Source organism: Gallus gallus, chromosome 7, assembly GCF_016699485.2.
Source record: "Gallus gallus isolate bGalGal1 chromosome 7, bGalGal1.mat.broiler.GRCg7b, whole genome shotgun sequence".
NCBI classification, from domain to species: domain Eukaryota; kingdom Metazoa; phylum Chordata; class Aves; order Galliformes; family Phasianidae; genus Gallus; species Gallus gallus.
In genome coordinates, this window is record NC_052538.1 from 25695818 (window position 1) to 25708910 (window position 13093).

The following is a 13093-nucleotide window of genomic DNA, read 5'->3' on the forward strand; positions in this document are numbered from 1 at the left end:
TGCCTTTCTGGCTGCATTTAGGGCACAACAGGGCCAACAGCTGCCCGGGGCTGCAGGTACCTCCCTGCAGGAAAAAGCAGGAAAAAACTGGTGGGGAGTGGAGAGCTGTGGGAGCAGATTAAGAAGGCAGCTATTTATAGAGCGGCAGCAAGAAACGGCCCCCACAGCACGGCTGCTGCCATAACCCATCCAGTCCTGAGCATGGATGCAGCAGGCCCAGCTTGTGCTGTAGGGCATGGACGAAGCAGAGGAGATCCTGCACTGAGGTACCCCGCAGGACAGCAGCAGGAGACGGCCTTACCGGGGCCCCTCCCAGCAAGGACCACAATGACCAAGGGCTGTGCTTCACCAGGAACAGAGGAGGGATCGGGGTGTAACTGGGTCACTGGGACAGAGGACTGCTCGTGGAAGAGACCATCCCAAAGGTGGCTGAGGCAGCTCTCACCACAGGGAACTTCCCCCCGAGGCCCCCACAGGTATAGGGCTCACAGGTGTAGGTCTCAGCTGGCTGCTGCCTCTTCCCAGCAAGATGTTCCAGCTGTTCTCCCACTACCTTGTGGCAATAGCTGTTTTTACAAGGTTTTGTTGTTTTTGTTTTTTTTACCTCTTAATTGATCTAAATCCTTTCCCTTGGCTTTCTTGTTAAAGGTGGATTTAAAGAGGAGTTCATTATCCCAGCCATTTTTGAGCTGTTATTAATTTCATCCCTCTCCTCATTAATTACTTGTTACCCCTCTCTACACCCAGTAATCCCCCCAGTTCCATGTCAGCTCATTCTGGTTCTTGCTGCCCTCACGCTCCCTTGGCTGCTCCCAGGCGATGTTTTTCCTTCTCCCTGCTTCTAAGCAGTTCTTTCCTGCTGCCCGTCCTGCTCACATGTGGCACTGAGCTCCCAGCCCAAGGAGATGGGCTCACTCCTGGTATGCTTTCCCAGCAGCTTTAAGCCCAAACAACTCATTCTTTAACTGGACGAAATGAAGACGAGGCCCTTAGTCTGGACGTGCTTAGCTGCTCCTCAGTGTATCCCCTATAATAGCAGGGATGTGGTTGCAGGGTGCCAGGCTGCAGGGAGACTGGCTGTGAGAGCCTGCAGAGCAGGGCGAGACGTGCCAGGAACACGCTCACTGCCTTTCAGTGTCAGCAGCAACTTTGCAGTGCAGGAGAGCCCAGCAAGAGCATCCCCAGCAGCAATCAGTCATCCCTCATCCCCCATCTGTGAAGCAGTGGGGTAGTTTAGGGCGACAAAGAGCTGCAAGGAGAGATACTCTGTTGGGGAACAAACATCCCCTTGTCAAAGCGCTGCTGCCTGCCTCCAGAAGAACACGCTTCGGCATGTGCAGGAGTCAAGGACAGGAACCAAGACACAAAGTGAGATCATGTTCTTCTGCTCCTGTATTCCATTTGGAGAAGCTGCTACGGGATGCTCCAGTTGGGCTTTTCACTTGCTGTGGCTGCATCTCACAGGGCCATGGCTCCATCTCAGCATTTGCTCTGAGTGACAGAACAAGGAGACAGTGGAAGCCAGACACGGCTCAGATGCTCTGCATCTGCAGGACGGTCCCCTGCTCAGCCTTCCCAGAGGGTTTTGCAAGGACTGACCCTTTAAGCACTGTTAGTGCCATGCAGCTGCCCAGGTGGCTCATCTCAAACCACATTTGTAGTGCCTCAGACTTCAGAGCTTTTCCAAAGCCCCCACAGCTCTACAGCAAAATTAAGCCCACATCCGGAGCCTTGCAAGACACAGATGAGAACGCTCTGTCGTCTGTCCCCTTTCTAAGAGCCACAGGTGCCTGGCACTGCAGTCCTATTGCTGCTCCATCAGGACAGAGCTCCATCTCCAAGACATACCAAGTCCCCACTCCCAGAGCTGCGGTCTGGTCCATGTTCCTGCACACACCACGGGAGGTCCATCTGCACGAGGTGGCAGCAGCCCTTCGCCTAAAGGTTCTATGCATTTTCAACACGGAGAGCGAATCCTTTACAGGCAAAGGCTGCTGGAGTGGGAGATGTGCCGGATAATGTGCCTCCATTAATGCTCCTCCCTGCCAACAAACCCACGTCCCACTTGCTCTAGGGCAAACTCAAAAGGTTTTATTTTAATTTTTTTTTTTTTTTTTAGCAAATTCTATCACGTAAATGTTAACAAAAACCATCTGTACAATTGCCATGATACACTCAAAAGTGAAACAAACAAGATATAAATACAGATATGGATGTAACATGACAAAAGCGGAAACAATAGAAAAAAATACATGCGCATGAACACGGTGCCAACAAAGTCATTTCTCATGGCTGGCGTTTTTCAGAGAGGTTCTAATTCCCATTTCAAACATTGTTAGCAACACTGTTCTGCTGTATTCTACAAAGGTCTATTTTCCTGTCCCTTAACATGTAATATTATGCTTGATAAATAAAGGGGTGGGGAGAAAAGGTCTGAATGACAAAGATGTGAGTTAGGTTACTTATAGAGGTTATTGGTAAGCTAGTAGTAAGCGATAAAAAAAGACAGTCTCGTATTGTAATCCAGGCAAGCACACATAGTGTACCTTAAGAAAGCCACATGCCTCGATAATTCTGCACTACATGAGAACTACGGTACGCAGACCGGGGGGCTGATGGATCCATATTCGCCCACGGAGCACCGGTGCAGCCAATGGCAGAAAAACACATCCGCATCTGAGAGTTCTGCAACCTCGCAGCCAGGAGCCGCCGTCTGCTGAGAGTTCTCTCCCATTCAGACTTAAAGCATGGTGGGCAAGAAAAAAAAAAACAATACACTTCTTTTTTTTATAGTATGAAAAGTTGAAGCCCCGCATAATGGGCAGCAAGGAAAAAAAGGCAGCTGCAGTAGGTGGCTACTGCTGGGAGAGGGTGAACACGAGCTTCACCGGTGCGGTGAGGCACTGCCTGCATGCAGATCGTTCTCTGCAAACATGCGTGGACACTGCGGTCTGTAGCCAGAGAGACCTTTATGCTTGCTGAAGAGAGAACAAAACGATTGTACAGCTGTTTGAAGTCAGAATGCTGGAGATCAGAGAGGTGACATTCAGAGCTAGCCCTTTGAGTACTTCAAAGGAAAAAAAAAAAAGATCATGTTCAACGTACTAAACAACCCTACTATGTACATTATACGCAATGTTTTATAAATACCTAAGCAGAATGCCCCCTACTGTATACAGGTATAACATACTTCTAGAGTACTCAAAGGATGAACAGTCCTCGACCGACTCACGTAATGAAAGAAAGGAACACAACGAGCGTCTGTCGACAAACAGAACGGAATCTGATTACGAAAGTAAGGCCTGGTTCTACTATTTTTGCAGCCCCAAGTGTGCCAATGGTATATGAGAAACAGGCGCTCATCTCCGCAGCCACAGAGCGTGGCAGATTTCACACCTATTTGCACAGGGTGAGCTGTTAACTCCTCCTTTAGTGTCAGCGCGGGCGCCAGGGTCAGTTCAGGGACATTACAGTGCGTTCACTCTCAGTGCATACTAATAGGATTTTATAAAATACAAAATCATTTGAGAAGGAATTCAATTCCCGGAGGTTTGCTACAGTGTGCCATTCAAAAAAAAAGAAAAAAAGAACAAAAAAAAACCAAACCCAAAAAGCTCTGTCACAGCTGGGAGGAACTAAGAGCCATGTGGTCAGCTATGCTGACCGCTGAACCCCAGGGCTGGAACAGAAGATGATGAACTGAGATGGGAGAAAGAGAGGCATAAATAATGAGCAGTTAGAGTAAAAATTAAAAAAGCAAAGGGGAAAAAAAAAAAAACCCCAAACCCACTACTAAAATTCAAACAGGACAGCTAACTGCTGCCAACGAGCTGGCTGAACGTTTCCTCAAAAGGGAAAATAAATCCACGTTACACTAAAATAATTTGAATCATTCAAAAAATTAAAAAAAACCCACAAAACTCTAACAAGCATACTGAAAGGTGTTGAAAAGGAATGGTCCACGGACAGGGAGACACCGACCATGGAGCAGCCAATCCTCTCCCATGCAAGGATGGCTCTTCTGAGCCACCAGAGAGGGCCTGGAGGAATCCCACTACCAGACCACAGGGTTCCCCTCCTGCCACGGCACTGGGGAACGTGAGGGATCAGCCCTGCAGCCAGCCCAAGCCTGGACTCATCCTGATGACCTCAGGAGCAGGTCACCTCCACTCCCACGGCAGCCAGGTGAGAGGCTGGAAAAGCTTTGCAGCCCAGCCCCACACAGCCCTCACAAACCTCAGCCCTTCTGGAGCTGCACCAACCATCGCCTCCCAGCACAGCTCCTCAGGGCTGGGGCTGAGCCACAGGAGCACAAACTGATGGAGAGGGAGGGCCGCAAGGCTTTATTCCTCCTTGCTGTGCTCCCCTGCTGCAGTTCTGGCAATGCTCACCTGCTGCCACCGAGTCTGCTACCAAGGTGTCCCTTCAGCTCCTCAAAGGGGAAACGAAGGGGGCTGCAGAGACACACCAAGGCACTGAGAGCAGCCAGGGAACACACGCCGCAGGTCCATCACCCTCCTGCAAACACTGTCACTGGGGGAAAAACCCCAGTTCCCATCCATGGCAGGTTGGGGTGGGCCTGTCTGTCAGCCAGGATCCAGCCTAGGGCCAAACGCAGCACAAGCATCCTCCTGCTCCCCCCAGTCACAGGCAGAGGCAGCAGGAACTCCGCTGCTGCCAACACAAGTTTGGAGCGGGACGGTGCTGTGGGGTTTCTGCTGCTGCTGGTTTGGCTCTTACCTGGTCTGTGTCACAGTCTAGCACATCCCTTCAAAATGCAAAGCACCCAGCAGGGCTGTGCCTGGGGCTGGCTGGGAAGAAGGAGGCTTCTAAAGACAGAAGACAGCACTGCAGGCTCTTCGGGCACAAGACGGGAACAGCAGCAGGTGAGTAGCACGATCCCAGCCAACCCTCAGCTTCCACAGGGTTGTTTTGTCCAGCTTCAGATTCCCTTTCTGTCCTCTTGGATGAACAGTCTGCCCAAAGCACACTGGATTTGTGTGGATAAAGCCATTTACCACCAACATCGATGGGTCCCGGTCAAAGTGGCAGATCAGTCCTCTGATGCTACAGACTTTAGGAAAAACACAGCCAGCCTCACAAGGCAGCACTGCGATACAGCCTTGCCAGCTCTGACTGTCCACCCAAAGATGCACCCAAGCCCAGTCCAACACCCACTGAGCTCGTGTCCGAACGCAGGCACCAGTCTCAGAACAGCATCTGAGGTTCCCTTTGGGGAGTAACAAGTAACCTGAAGAGTCTCGAGCACATGAAAGAGCCGAATGGGTTGGGAGAGGGGAAATATTTACACAGTCAACGAAGGTAGCGAGAGCCCAGTTGCTCTACAAAGCACAGCTGGCTGGAGAGCGGTTAGAGAGATCAGCCATCAGAGGTCTGTCAGAAGATCTATATACAAAAAAACTCAGGTATTTAAAAAGAACCTACTGTTTCATTACTCACTTGATATCTCAGTATTAAAGCATTAGAGGCTGGAACCACAGCCACATCAGCAAAGATCTCCTCGTGGAGAACCCTGCACATTAGGCAAGCTGCAATAGGAAGTACAAAACGGGACCACAGGACTTGTAAGAGGAGATCCTAGCCAGAATGGTTGCAGCCGCAGGGAAAGAGCAGTAACCAGCGCAAAGAAACCAAAACTGGGTATGAACTAAACCAAGAGTTGTTTGACTTTTACGCATATCCAGGTTTTTTGACTCTTTTGGAATGCTAACCTAAACATATTTCCAAGATTTCAGCAGGCTATACAATATGTTTAAGTATGGCTTTCTGTTGTTCACTTTTAATGAAGACTGCAACACAGACCTTGCTTCCTTTACATTCAATACCAGTAAGGTTTTACATAAAAGCTTTAAGGGACTAGAATACTGATTGCAATAAATATCTGCATGGCCTCCTTTAGCTGATGAAGTGCGCCAGTGAAGAGTAGCAGAAAGGTCTCTGAGAGGCACCGTTGATTGCTTCTAAGTCTACACATATGTCCACATATCTCCATTAACTGTGCGTTGAAACATCTGAAGAGGAACTGCTGTTGCTGTTGGTAGTTTGGGCCCTCTTTATGTACAAGTTTAGTAGCTTCATCTGAAAGAAACAACAAATATCAGGAGAAGATGCCAGGAAAAACAGATGGACAAGAACTGACTGCGAGTCTTAACTACGGATTCTGCAGTAAGCACTGTTAGAGCAAGTTGGCACCAGGCTCTCTGAGGAAAAGCAGAAGCAAAGCTGAGCGCATTTCAGAACGTGCAGAACCAGGAGAGGAAGCCTGGTCCCACTGAGTTTTAATTTAATAGTATTTAAATTAATTGTATGTAAAAAACCATTTGTGTTTCAGCAGTCATCAATTCACAGCCCTCAGCCCTGCAGACTGCTCTAGGTGAGCAGGATTCCCACAGAGGTCAGTGGGACTGCAGACAGGTACGGAATTCACCAACACTGCAGTAACCCAAGAGCTATGGTCCCTCCTAGGAAACACCCTGAACTCACTATGCTTGGAGAAGAGAGGTACGATGGACTTTGTTCTTTACAAAACATTCATTTTTAATGATATTTAAGTATCTTCACTACTTGATTCCTCTAGTGAAACTGCAGCTGTTATGACTATGCACTTCCTTTGCAAGGGGTTGTTTTCTTATTCTGTCTTACCACCTTAGGCCCAGATTCTGTAATGACTCATGCATGTATTTAACTTTAAACACGTAGGCAGCCTGCATAAACTCGGAAGAATTACTCACATGTTTACAGTCAGTTATGTGTGGTGGAGTATGTCCATGGCACCTAGGACACTGGGATTATAAAGCCTCTACAACATTTTATAGGGGAATCTCCCAACTGCCTAAACATAAATGAGGTAAGACTCAGCATCCATAGCTCTTTTTCCAGAGCAAATGGGAGGTGAAAGTAATTTAAGGACAAGTCAACACAATTCAGAAATAAAATCCCAGTGTCTTCTATCTCAGATTCTGTTTTGGCCTACACCACACTTCCTACCCATTAAAGAAACCACTGGTTCAAAACATCCAGATGAAGCCCTCTGAACTAAGTAGCTATTCACATTCAGAGACAACAATACAGAATTGATCTTAAAATTGCAAAGAAATCTCAGGTATTATGACTTCAAACAGGAGAAGCCTTGTGACAGCTTCCTGGAACGCCAGCTCTTGTCCGAAGGACAGAGCTGAACTGAAAACTGATTTCATCTGCAGCATCAGGTCAGAATTAGAGTTTTGCTTCTAACATAAGCACGGGTAGAAAAGTGTTTGAAAGGTCATTCAAACTTGCTGGTGTCCCAGGAAAGAAAAGGATACATCTGCAATGCTATTAAGAGCAAAGCTCCACCTGCATTTCTACCAGCCCTAATTATGACCTGCTGCTGAAAGGAGAGGTCTTTGCTCTCTCACCCATCCCAACCATGCATTCTCAGCACTCTTTGCATTAGATTAACTGTCGAGCCATAGAGTGAGCTACAAACTAATTAAATATTTCAGATTTGTTTTTTCAACCAGTGAAGCCAGCTGATGCAACTTGCTGCATTTTCAGCTAACGATGCAATGCAGAAGAGCTAAGGAAAGCATGACTGCTGTGGGAATGACCAGCTCAGTAGCAGCTTGCAGTTGCACAGGATCAAATGCATCAAGAAATCAATCCCAGAATCCCCTTCAAAAGTTGCTCTGCAGGGTTCAAAATGCTCACGCTGCTGGACAAGATCTGTGCTGCTCTAGTGGTGTTGGCAGGACCAGTTAGTCTAACGCATGAGGATTTAACACAGTACAGGGAATGTGACCCAAAGCTACCATAAATGCACTGGCTGTTGTCAGAATACCAAAGGCATTACTCCCATACCTTGCTTCCTGTGAGCTGTGCGAGATGAGGTTTCAGTTCTTCACCAATTACTGAATAAATTGCCACTAGGCAAAATACGCTAGCTTTACGGACACTGCTCTCTGTATTATCGTAACCCTAGGAAACAAGAAAAAATGGTCACATCAAACAGCATGCACCAACATCCTTACCCATCAACACACTGAAGAGTTGTTTAGGCTACCAGATTAATAGAAAGACTCTTGCAATACGAACACTCAGAGAGCAAGAGAATACAACCATCCAGTGCATTCTATTTATACTATATAATATCCTTTCTGTAATGTCCTCTTCTTAGGCTATTAATTTAAAACCTAAGACATTAATAACTTATATGTCATTAAGCAAGAACAGTCTCCCATCAGGCGGATTCTATCAATTACACGCATCCCTGTGTCCAGTTCAGATGACCTTATGCCATATGTGATGACCAGGACACCTTGGAGTATGGACACAGTGCTCTGAGTGTGCCTTTAGGTAAGTCTTTCCTGACCAAACCCAACCACCTAAAGGAAATAGGTTAGCAAAAGACAGAGAAAATTTTCAGCAAAATGGCCTAATGGTTGTATCATTTAGAATATGAAACACAAAGCATTGTTTGGTGAATAGATGTTCAATCCAAATAGGCATTTGGATAGAATAGCTGTACTCAAGCACTCAAAATTGCAGAACTCATCATCATTATGGATTATTCCCTTGCTGGGAAAGCCATGAGTTGTGATGCTGAAGGGCTGAGGCTGCCCACTAGCAGGGCTGATGTTCTAGCTGCAAGGTCAAGATGCAGTCTGACATTACAGACTGCAAACCCAAAGAGCACTAAATCCCAAAGAGCACGAGTAGGTCTGGAGGCAGCTGTGAAGTTAAAGGCCAGAGTCACACACAAAAACTATCTTTGTCAGCACACCAGTTGTGGGTTGGGATGCCTCACTTTCTACAACACAGCAAAGCCTCTACTGCAGACATATCAGTACCCCATCTTCACCCTCACCAGGCAGTCTAACCAGCGGTAACACAGCCAGGCCTCTTCTTGCTCTCCTCCATTAGCAGTGCATTCCTTTCTCTACACAACCAGGACCTGCTTCAACAGGAGATGTGGACAGTGCCTCATCCCACAGCAGCCTGGTATGTGACTAGGGCATGTCTTTGCGGAAGGAGCAGGAGTGCTGTGACTCTGCCAGCCTCAGATTGCTCTGACAGCTACACCCAACTCCATGACTACAAGGGCCTGCCAGGCTGGGCTGTCTCTCACCAGCAGGAGATGCCTGTGGGCTGCTGCCCCTGCAAAGTGGGACCCAGAAGAACGATAACTGAAACTGAGGAACCTGCAAGCATTGCAAGCACTCCCCACCAACCTCTAAGAACTCTGCACTGCAATTTGCTGATACTCCAAACCCAGGTGCTCAACGGAGAAACAGCCAAGAATGTTTTATGTAGAGATCCCTATCTGTTCACACGGGCCATGGGCATCCCACTGTGGGCTGCTGAGCTGTACACTTGTATTCACACAAGCACTGTTGGAGACCTTGCTTTTTCACCACTGCTGTTACCCTCACCAAGATAAACAGCCACAGTGTGTATCCCCACATACTTTCTAAATATGAGTAGATTCCTTTGATCATTATGAATTCCTTATATAAGGAAATAACACCGGCAGCTCCAAGGTGAAAAATCACAAAGATGTGGGAGCCATTTAATAAAAAATCATCTTTCTGTGTTTTTAAAGGCACGATGCTCCCAAACACTTCCATTGCATTGAAGCTCCCTTGTCTAGATTGTTGTCACCAGCAACGACAGCTAAAAACCTCTTAAAACAAAAGTTCACATCAATACAGAATTGCCTGATTCCCAGAATTTAAGAAAAGAATTGCAAGAGCTTACATGACAAAGCTGGGACAAACACTAGGATGCATCGGGGAAATTTCTGACTTTGCTCTTGTCGTTCTGCTCTTTATGCTCACAATAAGGAGGTTTCTTTATCCCTAGTTCTCCACTGAAGTTTTACTCACTTACACATGAGCCCTTTCACAAGGATCAATTTGTTCTTGCCACAATTCCCCCCAGTAAACACACTGGTTCTCTCCTTTGTTATTTCCATCATGCTTTGTCTCACTCCAAAAGCTTAACCCTGCCAGCTGCTTGTGCAAGGGAACTGAATGCAACCCCACTACAGCCAGCACTGAAAGATAAATTCACAATTGAGATTAAGTCTTAGCACTGGCAAAAACAGCTCCCCAGCGAGGGTTATGAAAGAGACTGAATGAAGACAGTGAGCAGTTTAGTCTTGATTTCAGAGAGAAAATACTCCTTACTATCTGGCCTGCTGTGCTTCAAATTCACGTGCAAAGTACACTCAAAGTGGAGAACATCTCAGTGATGGTTTGTGCTCAAGAAGCATTTGTGATGTGAGATTCTATACCTGTAACAATCCAGGAATAATATCAGGAAGGAGTTGATGCAATGATTCCTTGGAAATCCTCTCAATGACCTTTGTCTGCATCTTGATGGCAGCTAGATTAATTGGATAATCTGCAGTCTGAATGATAGGGCAAAGCACCTTGATGCATTGCTCAGGGTGGATGGAGCTTGCCAGGGTAGAAGCAGCTTCCTCAGCAGCTCTGACGACCTGAAAGGAAAGCAGAGCAAAACCTTACATTAGTGAGGTCGCACAGCCAAAAACACCTGCGCGTACTAGGAATGAATGCCAGGAAATACTTGGGGATGTTTATTAATAAAACAGCAGGAGACTCATCTGAGAGGCAATCGAGTATGAGTGTTCATGTTCTTCATCTCCAGGGACATGTTTCACACTGTAAAGCAGTCACACTGGATGAGGGAGGTCCTAAACTCAGTACTACCCTTCACCTGAGGAAAGGGAAATCCATGTATTTCACACTTTTCCCCAGTGGATAGGACAGCTGGATGAAAGAGGAAGGACCTGATTTTCTCCTCCCATGAGAGTTTATTTTACACTCTGCAGTAATTGGATTTTTAAAAAAAATGGGATGGGAAGCAGGTTTTCTTTCTTCAAGTGTATGTGCTAATTGCCAGGCAACAAACTCAAGGAAAATCTGTCCCAGACAATAATAAGAAGAGAAAAGACACCAAAACAAATGAAGCCACAGGTCAATCACTTAGACTGAAGCCGTGGCTGCTGAATTCTCTTCAATCCCTTCTTCCACACTACAGGGAATCAAACTTGGGGGTTTCTCTTTGACTCAGGCAACCCACAAACAGATACAGCTCTATCAAAGCCCCAAAGGATGAACTTTTGAATGGAACTAATGTGGATAATGTATGTAGCAGGAGTACTTGGAAGCTTATCCCAGTCCTCACTAGGGCAAGAAAGCCTCTCTGCCTGGACTACAAAACATTTTCCAGAAAGGACTGATTGATTTTAAGATAGAAGTAATGAAGAGCCATCAGCTCAGACAGACTACCAATCCAACAGAAGAGATTATCCCTGTCTACAAAACCTGCTTCACCCACAGCCTTAACTCATCATGGCTACAACACAGACACTGATCCCCCACTCGTGTTGATGGCTCCCTCCCTGAAACGGGAATGGCCAAAGGTTACTTGTGCACCTGTGAAGTATCCAACAATAAAAGTGATTTTAGATATTTCACGTGGTACAAACATTGCATTTAGGCAAGGCACAGGCAGGAGCCAATCTGACACCTCGATTGCTGAAGTTGTCCACAATACCCATCTCAGGCCTTTCTCAGCAATTAAACATATTCCAAAAAGGATGGCAATCCACAATGTGGTCAGCATTCAACAGATTTCATCCTGAAAGATCTGTGAATAAGTAACCAAGCAGAACAGAACTCTTGTTTAGCTCTTCCAGATATTTCTTTGCTAATTCTGTTTTCAATTTCACACATGAGAAGCATGAAAGTTAACATTTTTCCATGCTAGCTAGCTTAGGAGGAAATACTATTTTTGAGAGGGGGAGGAGGGGAGGGAAGAGTAATCTCCAAATACTCAAGGAAACCTAATGCCAAGGTTTGGCACCGTGGCACTGAAGTGCTGGAATGGCTGCAGTCAGGGGCTCTCAGGAGGCCTCTGTGGAATGTAAAGAAGTTTCTTTAAAGAAATTCACTTCTTGGCACTGCAGCTTTTGATGATGTCTCTCCTAGCGCTGAAATACTGCTGACATCAAGCTCTCTACAAGTAACACAGGGGAATTACAGAGGGTATGAATACCTCATAATCAGCCTAACAACATTCACAGACACATCTTTTTAGCTAAATAAACACACATACATATATATTTATTAGAAGCTCTGTAGCTGACTAAACACTGGCCACTTGGAATTTTGCTTTTAAGCAACTCCAAATCCTTTCTGTAAAAGGAAAGCTTGGACATACATTATATGCATTATATCATCTTAGTATGTACCTGCAGACTGACTCATCTAATACGCTTCTGAAAATTTGGATTACGTAAAAATTTCAGTAAGTAATTCTGAGATAGAGCTCTACAACTCTTTGCATAGTTATGAGGAGAGTGTGTGAGACAAAAACCTTTGTTTTAAAAGCTTATTACTATTTCCAAGCACCAAGGCTTGAAATACAGCTGCAATTCTTCACAGAATGAGCCAGGATTCAAAGTGCAGAGAAGGTCATATGTATTTTGCATATCATGGGGTAGGCAAGAAAAACTGTACAGACATAAAAAGTTTTGCGCCTTTCCAAGTCCTTCTTTCAGCAAAGCTGGCCATTTCTAGCACACATCTGGCTGCATTTGCACAGCAGTTGGGTATTCCGCATCACTTCTCCATGCAGTGCGCATCCTTTGAATACAGAAGGGCATATTACTCATGTCCAGAAGGCTTCCTGCTGATACTAGCTTGTAAACGTGACAGCACCAGAGACATTTCCAAGTCTTTCAAGAGCACATCTGGCAGACAGCATCTGCATCCAAGCCACACTTCAGCATCCCCCTTAAGCGTATATTTGGCTTTAATAACACGCTTGAGCCTTACTGACGTCAATGGGACTCAAGCGTGTGCTTACATGCTTGCTTGATTCAGAGGCTCTGCAGGTAACTAGCTGCCTTGGAAAGGAACAGCAGATGAAGGTGCAGGGCAGTACCAGCTGTGAGTGAACCCAGAGGACAAGCTCTTCCCTCCTACATCTCCACTGACATAGAAAGCCAAAACGCCACCACTCTGCAATGCAAATAGCGGCCCTGCCCAGAAGGTCTTTGATT

General features: G+C 46.2%; 1 protein-coding gene across 44 annotated transcripts in view; it reads right to left on the reverse strand.

Annotated features, from left to right (window-relative positions):
• Positions 1–2069: 2069 nt before the first annotated feature.
• The window catches only part of CLASP1 (cytoplasmic linker associated protein 1), a 155347-nt gene continuing 144323 nt past the window's right edge, over positions 2070–13093 (reverse strand). For all 44 annotated transcript variants that reach the window (XM_040704368.2, XM_040704357.2, XM_015290006.4 and 41 more), the window contains 3 exons: positions 10295–10501; positions 7861–7977; positions 2070–6099 (listed from right to left, as the gene is read on the reverse strand). In XM_040704368.2, coding sequence (XP_040560302.1) covers positions 6013–6099; positions 7861–7977; positions 10295–10501 — 411 coding nt within the window. In that variant the 3' untranslated portion in view covers positions 2070–6012. The remainder of the gene's footprint in view (positions 6100–7860; positions 7978–10294; positions 10502–13093) is intronic.